A 9,231-nucleotide genomic window follows, 5' to 3' on the forward strand; every position below is an offset into this window, starting at 1 on the left:
CACACACACACACACACACACACACACACACACACACACACACACACATCCAGCCAGTCTGTAAATGGCTTGGTCCTGTATCTAAAATATACCCATTATCATCAACCATCACCACCTCAGTCACTCCCACCCTGGTCCAAGTCACTTGGGAGGCTCACAGGATCTGCCCTCGACCTCTCTGAACCCCCATCTCTGCCCCCTCACCACTCCCCCAGGCCATGCTCTGCTCTTCATTAGTCCTCCAAGAGGGAAACTCTACTCCAGCCTCAGGGCCTTTGCATGAGCTTATTTGTTTATTGCCTGTCTCCCCACTAAAAATGTACATAAAAGAAGGGATTTGTATATTTTCTTTACTGCTGTATCCCCAGAATCTAGAACAGTGCCTGGCACATAATAGGTTCTCAGTAAGTAATTACTCAACAAATTAATGAGTGCTAACGCCCCCACCCCCCAACACACACTCTTCTGTTCACTTCCTAGCTGTCCGAATTTGGGCAAATGAATTAACATCTTGCCCCTCCTGTTTTCTCACTTGCAAAGAGTAACATGGCACAGCAGTAGTAAATCACATACCACAGTGATGCCCATGTAGATTGCTTTGGGTAGTATGCACATTGTAACAATATTAATTCCTTGAATCCATGAGCATGGTATATCTTTCCTTTTATTTTTGTCATCTTCAGTTTCTCTCATCAAAGTCTTATCAGGGTACAGGTCTTTCACATTTATGGTTAAATTTATTCCTAGTTTTCTTCTTTTTGATGCAATTGTAAATGAGATTGTTTGTAAATTTCTCTTTCTGATAGTTTGTTATTCATGTATAGAAATGCAACAGATTTCTGTATATTATTTTTGTATCCTGCAATATTCCTGTATTCAGTTTTTAGTTCTAAAAGTTTTTTGGTGGCATCTTTAGGGTTTTCTATGTATAGTATCATGTCATCTGCAAATAGCAATAGTGTAACTTCTTCTGTTTTAATTTGGATGCATTTTGTTTCTTTTTTTAATGTTTTTTTTAAAGTTTATTTATTTTATTTATTTATTTTTGGATCTGTTGGGTCTTTGTTGCTGTGCGTGGGCTTTCCCTAGTTGCAGCGAGTGGGGGCTACTCTTCGTTGCAGTGCGCGGGCTTCTTATTGCGGTGGCTTCTCTTGTTGCGGAGCACGGGCTCTCGGCCCGTGGGCTTCAGTACTTGCAGCACACAGGCTCAGTAGTTGTGGCACACGGGGTGGGCTTAGTCGCTCCGCGGCATGTGGGATCTTCCCGGAGCAGGGCTCGAACCCGTGTCCCCTGCATTGGCAGGCGGATTCTTAACCACTGCGCCACCAGGGAAGTCCCTGCACTTTGTTTCTTTATCATGCCTGATTGCCATGGACGGACTTCCAATACTATGTTGAATATATGTGGGGAGAGTGGGCATATATGTCTTGTTCCTGATCTTAAAGGAAATGCTTTTAGCCTTCACCATTGAGTATGGTTTAGCTGTGGGTTGGTCATATAGGGCCTATATTGAGTTATGTTCTCTCCATACCCACCTTGTTAAGATTTTGTATCACAGAGGCTGTTGAATTTTCTCAAATGTTTTTTCTGTATCTGTGGAAATGGTCATATGCTTTTTATCCTTCGTTATGTTAATGCAAATGTATCACGTTGATTGATTTGTGGATACAGAAGCATCCTTGAATCCGTGGAATATATCCAACTTGATCATGGTGTATGATCTTTTAATATATTGTTGAATTTGCCTTGCTAATATTTTGTGGAGGATTTTTGCATCTATGATCATCAGGCCTATAATTTTTTGTAATATCTTTGTCTGGTTTTGGTGTAGAATGAGTTTGGAACCATCTCTTACTCCTCAATTTTCTGGAATAGTTTGAGAAGAATAGGCATTAACTCTTCTTCACATAAAAGCTGAACAAACTCATTTTCCTAATTTTTTTTCCTCTTCTCAGTGTAAGATGAGACGTGGGAAAAAACTGCCCCCACAATATGCCCTGGAGCTTCTGACAGTCTATGCTTGGGAGCAAGGAAGCATGGAAACAGGATTCAACACAGCTCAGGGATTTCAGACTGTTTTGGAATTAGTCCTGAAGCACCAGCACCTCTGCATCTACTGGGAAAAGTATTATGACTTTGAAAACCCTATGACTGGACAATACCTGAGAAGGCAACTTGCAAAACCCAGGTACTCTATCCCCACATGGCTTAGCTCCCCACATAAATGAACCCATGAATACAGCTGTGGCACCTTGGAAATGTAGGAAGTGAGAGGGATCCATATTTATTGATCATCATCTATTGTCAATCACTGTGCTGGGCACTTCACTCCTACCATCTGATTTAAATAATAAATTTAAATAATAACCTCCAATCCAGTGAGGCAGGCAATATGCTAACCATTCTACAGATGACTGAGGTTTGGAGAAATAAGAGCTTGTCCAAACCTTAACAGAAAATGAGTGAAATACCTGAAATTTGACTAAAATAACAATAGCTACAGCAACAATAATGACTGCTCCCAGGAAGTAAGAGCTTGCTGTAAGACCAACACACTCGAACAGAATAGTAAAATTTTGCTTATTAAAACTGACATGTATGGACCCCTTATTATGTTCCAGTTACTGTTCTGAGCACTTCACATGCTTGTCTAGATCCTCATACAGCATGCTTTGAGGTAGGGTTATTCAAATCTCCGCATTTCACTGATGAGGATACTGAGGATTAGAGATTCAGGTGACCTGCCCAAGGTCACACCACTAATAAAGAGCAGAGGTAAGATTCAAACCCAGGTCTATCAAGGCCCGAATGCAAGCCTCCTTCTCCTTGTGTTCAATGCCCACCGTAGGGGAGGGCACTCAGGACACACCCCAGGGAGCAGTGCCCTCCTGGGCCCCTCCTGCTGCCCCGAGTCCCAGTCTGCCCAAGTTGGTATTTTGCTCTGCCAGGAGCTCTAGACCCCCGCAACACAGCCCACATACTCACCTGCCCCTCTCTAACTGTTGCTTTTCAGACCTGTGATTCTGGACCCAGCTGACCCTACTGGAAATGTGGCTGGTAAAGACCCATATAGCTGGCAGCTGCTGGCACAAGAGGCTAGAGTCTGGCTGGGATACTCATGCTGTAAGAATTGGGATGGGTCTCCAGTCAGCACCTGGAAGGTGCCGGTGTGACCTCCTGATTCCCTCATGTGACCTGATATTAATGGCAGGTTGAAATAACAACTTCTAGAAATACTGCATTAAATCAAATTGAATTTCATCTCTGTCTTTGTACTCTTTTACTGTGGTTACTAGAAAATGTAAAATTACACATGTGTTCTGCCCCAGAATGAATCACCGGATTAGACAATAGGCTTACCAACTCACATTGTCATTTACAAAAGTCCAGTCAATAAAAACTCCCTTAAGGAAGCACAAAAGATCAAGCATGTTCTTACCACCTGAGTCACTGGTCACGTGTGTAGCTGGGAAACAGTCTTTGGCTTCTCCATATTACTGTTCCTCCTTTGAGTCCTCCAGCATCCCTGTGAGATGGGTCTTATTCTTGTTCTCATAATAATACACTGAGATTTGGGCACTTGCTTGAGTCGCCAAATATTCCAGCAGCATTTGTTGAAGGGACCATCCTTTCCCCACTGTTCTGTAAAAGCCACCTCTAACATATGTCCAGAGCCCGTCTGTGTGTGAGTCTGTGCAGTTCCATTGGTCAACTTTGGCATCCTTGAGTTAATAGTACCTTGACTACTTACTCTAGCCTGGTGTTAATTCTTAATATCTTGTAGAAAACTCTGTTTTTATCCAAACCAATGTCTTCTCTTGGCTCTATTTCTATGTTAATATTATATTCTGTTTGTGAAATTTCACCCAAAATACGGGGAGGCATTTGATTAGAATTCCATAAATTAGTTCAGGGAAGATGACATCTATTGAGAATCCCAATCCACAAACTTGGAGCTTCTTTCCATTAATTTTCCTCTTCTTGAATTACTCTGTAACTATGTTTTATAGTTTTTCCCTGCATTGGTCTTAAGTGTGTTTTGTCATATTATTCCTAGATACTTGTTTTTATGTTATTGTACTTAGTAGGTTTTCTTTAATTTCATTTTGTGATGGTTGGTTTCATGAAGACCTAAATGTTTTCAGTGGGTATATATGATTAAAGCACGGTGAGCGAGTGAGCTTTATACTTTTCTGAATTTTGTGATTTTTGTTTTGCTGTAAATTTATACTGCTTGAATGACCACAAGAAACAGTAAAGCATTTTGTTTCAAAACCTTTTGTGATAAGTATTTGTCAGCTGAGCTCTGATAGTTTGGGCAAAGCTGGCAGACCCAGGCGACAGAAGGCTCAAGGGTGCTGCAGTTTGGAGCTGCTGGCTCATGAGGTTCAGAAGCAGAGGAGCAAGTGTGTTAGGGGTGACGGAAATGCTCTCATGAAATTTGAAGCACCCGAGTCATAAATTCCTGACTGCCCAGAGCTGAGTCCCCATTCTGGGCAACTTCCTGCTGAAGAAATGAAACTGGGAAGAACTAAGGTTGAAGCAACAGATATGAGGGTGGAGTTCTCTGAGCCGCCCTGGGCACTCAGCATCGTGGTCAGGTGCCCTAGCCCCACCAGGGGGTGCAGTTATTTTTTTCATTATTATTAACTTTTATTGGAGTGTAGTTGCTTTATAGTGTTGTGTGGGGTGCAGTTTGATGTACTACCTGCCTTCCACCCTCCCAGCCACATGGAGTCTCAGCCTTTGTCCTGTATCAGGGCTCCTTTCTCTCTCTGTTCATATTTCCGAGCAGTTTGAGAGCCCGCACAGTTTGAGAGCCTTACCAAAATAAGATGTTCCTAAAAAATGGGGAGGAGATCACATTGGGTGGGCCAAAAAGTACCTTCGGTTTTCAAGTAAAAATAAAAGACCCCTTTTTCATTTTTACCAAGAACTTTATTGAACAACGTAATCACCCTTTTGTTCCACTACCTTCTTCCATTTTTCAGGCAACTTCATAATTCCATCTTTCCAAAACTTTTTATCTTTTTGAGCGAAGAACTGTTCCAGGTGCGAACCCACACCCCCTGCACTGGAAAGCAAAGTCTTAACCACTGGACCGCGAGGGAAGTCCCTGTCCTTTATTTTTGCTCAGCATTTGATACCTTTCAAATCCCCTTTTGTGTCTCTTCTTTTCAGATTATCCTCAGAAGCAGTTCTGTGAGTGAGAAAAGTTTGCCCTCTCTACAGATTGGGACATTGAGGCATGCCCAGTTACACACGTGTTCAAAGCTGCACAGCTAGGGACAGCTCGCAATTTTTCTATCGACTTAAAAATGCCTTAAGAAATAGTCTATTAATCAAAAAGTAAAACCATTATAGTCATGCCATTAAAAAAGAGAGAGAGAAGGAAATTATGTTTGTGTGTATGTGTGTGTTAACCTAGAAAAACATCTGAAAAGATCTGCACCAAAGTAGTTGTAGTCTTTCAGGTTTAGGATCAGGGATGGACTTTATGCTTTTGGATTTTTCTGACCATTGCTGTTTGCAATATACATGTACTGCTGCAAAAATCACAGGAGACAATAAAACAATTTTGTCAGCAACGAAAAAAGAGGAAAAGGAAACCAAAAGTGTGTTTTTACTTATGATTACTCTTGGGTGAAGTACTAACTTGGCTTAAAAAGTACCTTTTCAGAGTACAGTCTGAAGAAAGACCAGATGTTCTAGGTTGCCTGTTAAAGGCAGGGAGTAATTCTGGAATACTGGAGGAAAGAGCTGGGAGACTGAACAGGGTTCAGAATCAAAGGAATGTTTGATATGCTGAGAGACAAAGACTCAGGGCAAAGCTCCTCCCTTACAAGGAAACGAAACCAACAGCAGCCCAGACTCAGGGCACACCTCCTCCCTTCCAATGAAATGAAACTAACAGCCTCCTGGACCCAGGCAGCAGAAGAGATAGAAGCTAAAAGGTTTTCCCCTCCAGCTCTGCCCTCTCTGGCTCTCCTGTCCCAGCATCATGATGGAGCTCAGTGATACCCCGGCCAAGTATCTAGACAAGTTCATCGAAGACCACCTCCTGCCAGACGAGGATTTCTACACACAGGTCAATGAAGCCATCCACATCATCTGCAGTTTCCTGAAGGAGAGATGTTTCCAAGGGGCCTCCCACCCTGTTCGGGTGTCCAAAGTTGTGAAGGTGAGTCCAGAACTGCCTGGCTGGGGAGAAGGGGGCTGAATGAGCAAGTGTTTCCACAGAGACAGAGAGCAAAAGGTTGAGATCTCTGGGGCTGGTGGTTTCTGATTTATCCATGCCAAAACTATAACCACAGCTTGTGAAAGTAGCTTCTGGGGTGAGGGCCTCCACCTGTAAGTTTTTAACAAATGCCCAGGTCAAGTTTATAAACCACCTATGTCACGTCCACCACAGAGATAGGCAAACTGAAGCCCAGCTGTATCAATAATCCGCTAATCATTGACCAGGCTGGGAACTCACCATTCCTGCAGATTCGTGAGCTGGTTAAGAGTATAAGTTTTGAAAGCAGATAGCACCTGCTGCTGTGAAATCTTGGGTGAGTCACTTAACCTCTCTGTGCCTCAGTTTCATCATCCATAATTCCCAGTACTTTGCAGGGCTTGCAGATCAAGTAAAATAGGCCATGGGCCAGTTTACAGTATTAATTATATAAGGTCGTAAAGAACAGGGGGTAAAGAACACAGACTGAATTGCATCTCTGCCACCTACTAGCTGTGTGATTGGGCTGATACATAATCTCTCTCAGCAACTGTTTCCCCATCTGGAAAATGGGAACAGATAATAATAGTATCACAGAGTTCTTGTGAGCATTCTAGGAGTTAAGACTGGTAATGCCTTCAGAACAGTGGCTAGTACTCAAAATGTTAGTGATTGTTCTCAGCATTTTATTTAGGGAGGCTCTTCTCAATGATAAATATCAGTTCTCATTCTCATCACCTTTTTCAGGGTGGCTCCTCAGGCAAAGGCACGACCCTCAGGGGCCGATCAGATGCTGACCTCGTCGTCTTCCTCACCAATCTTAATAATTTTGAGGAACAACTTCAGCGCCGAGGAGAATTCATCAAGGAAATTAGGACACAGCTGGAAGCCTGTCAAAGGGAGGAAACATTTGAAGTGAAGTTTGAGGTCCAGAAACAGCAATGGGAGAATCCCCGTGCTCTCAGCTTCGAGCTTAGATCCCGTGAGCTCCACGAGTGGGTGGAGTTTGATGTCCTGCCCGCTTTTGATGCCCTGGGTGAGCACTCTCAGCCACAAGGTGTTTCAGCCTTTGTCCTATGTCAGGGCTTCTTCTGCTCTCTTTTCATGTTTCTGAGCAGAAATCTCTCTCACTTTGAGAGTCTTATTAAACAGGGCATCCCTTCAAGTGGGGAGGAGATCCTAGCATCTCTTCTGGGGCAAGAATGTTTAGGGTCATACTGAGCCACTGCAGTGACATTAACAACAAATTGGTACAATTTGGGAGCAGTATATTTTTATAGAACACCTGCCAAGCTTACTAGTTTTACTCTTGGCAAAGTGTGTGAATCTTCTTTTTCTAAAAATGAGGCAGCGTATGTCTGGTGTAAACACAGTGTGTTAATTTCATCTTTTATCCAAAGCATAAGGAAATATCAAATTTATCTGAGGGTTGGAATCTGTAGACAATCTGCAGGAACATTGGGACAGGAAGCAGTACATCTCTGAGGCTCATTTCCACTGAGTACCTTCCATGTGCAAGGCACTGTTCTATGGCCATAAATGAGACAGACAGGGAACTTCTCTCCTATAGCCTGACAATAATAATTTAAATACCATAAATGAAAGGATAACTTGTTGTGACAAAAACTAAATATGCTGATTCAAAAGAGAATGATGGGGCTTAGAGGGAGTGTTTAGACAGGGCAACAAGGGAGGTGACCGCTGACCCGAGGCCCGAGGGATGAGAGGAAGCCAAACCTGGGAAGATCTGGGGGCTCCAGGAAGAGGAAACAGCAAGTGCAAAGGCCCTGAGACAGGAATGAGCTTGGCATATTTGAAGAAGTGAAATAACCGGGGGAGTAAGTAGCAAAGGGATCAAGGCAAGAGGTGAGACGGCAGAGGTGGCAGGAGACAGGTCACACCAAACCTCCTGGGCCACTGCGAGGACTTTGGATTTTATTCGGATGTCCTGGGAAGCAAGAAGTGGAAGGATCAGGTTTTAAAAGGCCTCTGTGGGTGCTGGGTAGAGAATGGGCTGTGGAGGATCCAGGAAGGAGGCTGCTGCCATCTCTGCTGTGTCCAGGTGAGAGATGATGCTGGCTTGGATGGGGTGACGGCAGTGGAGATGGGAGTGACGAGGACTGGGGATGACCCTCAGGCCTCCTGGCTCTGGGCCTGCTGACCTTTCCACTGCACCCCATGGTCAGTGAGCTTGTCTCCTCAGAGGGATTGAAAGAAACTCAGAGAAAAGCTGACATCTTCACATTATGGATTAATTCCCAACAGGTCAGGTGATCAAAGGCTACAGGCCTGACCCTCAAGTCTACGTCCGGCTTATCCAAAAGTGTGAGTTCCTGGGGAGAGAGGGCGAGTTCTCCCCCTGCTTCACGGAGCTGCAGCGAGCCTTCCTGAAGGAGTGTCCAACCAAGCTGAAGAGCCTCATCCGCCTTGTGAAGCACTGGTACCAAATGGTATGGCATGTCCCATCCAGACAGAGAGCGGAGGAGGAGGAGGAGGAGGGAGAGAAGGAAGAGAGTGAGGACAAGAGGAGGAGGGAGGGGTGGAATAGAGGGAGGGAAGGAGGAGGGGGAGGTGTGGGGAGGAAGCAAGGATGAGGCATCGGGAGGGGGAAGAAGGAAGGGGAGGGGAGGGGAGAGGAGTGGGGAAGAGAAGAAAGAGGATCGGGAGGAGGAGAGGAATCTGAAAGGATGGGGGAGGAAGGAGGGAGATGGACAGAGATGAAAAGAGGGAAAGAGCATGAAGAAGGGGAGAAGTCAGGGAACAAGGAAGGAGAGGATGAGAGGAAGAAGGTGGAAGAGTAGAGGTTGTGGGGAGGAGGGGAAAGGAAAGGGAGAAGAAGGGTAGGGCCCGGGACAGGTGCCAGTGGACTCAGGTGTCTCATTCTTCCTGGTCTTCCCGTATCAGGAAATAACAACTCCACCCTTCCAGTTACTCTGGACAAAACCATGGCTCTTTCTTACCTTTTTCACACACACACACACACACACACACACACACACACACACACACACACA

General features: G+C 44.4%; 2 protein-coding genes across 2 annotated transcripts; both read left to right on the forward strand.

The window, feature by feature from the left end:
- The first annotated feature begins 1,915 nt into the window (after positions 1–1,915).
- On the forward strand, positions 1,916–5,604 carry LOC113616917 (2'-5'-oligoadenylate synthase 1-like). Its single transcript, XM_027100274.1, has 3 exons — positions 1,916–2,188; positions 3,014–3,095; positions 5,182–5,604. Exons 1-3 carry the CDS (start codon positions 1,962–1,964, stop codon positions 5,284–5,286), a joined length of 414 nt encoding a protein of 137 aa, XP_026956075.1. The 5' UTR covers positions 1,916–1,961; the 3' UTR covers positions 5,287–5,604.
- Positions 5,605–5,728: 124 nt separating this feature from the next.
- On the forward strand, positions 5,729–8,811 carry LOC113616916 (2'-5'-oligoadenylate synthase 1-like). Its single transcript, XM_027100273.1, has 3 exons — positions 5,729–6,181; positions 6,965–7,253; positions 8,483–8,811. Exons 1-3 carry the CDS (start codon positions 6,002–6,004, stop codon positions 8,809–8,811), a joined length of 798 nt encoding a protein of 265 aa, XP_026956074.1. The 5' UTR covers positions 5,729–6,001.
- Positions 8,812–9,231: the final 420 nt, after the last annotated feature.

The sequence above is a fragment of the Aethalodelphis obliquidens genome, unplaced genomic scaffold (genome assembly GCF_003676395.1).
Source record: "Aethalodelphis obliquidens isolate GAN/ISIS:26980383/991018 unplaced genomic scaffold, ASM367639v1 scaffold878, whole genome shotgun sequence".
NCBI classification, from domain to species: Eukaryota; Metazoa; Chordata; class Mammalia; order Artiodactyla; family Delphinidae; genus Aethalodelphis; species Aethalodelphis obliquidens.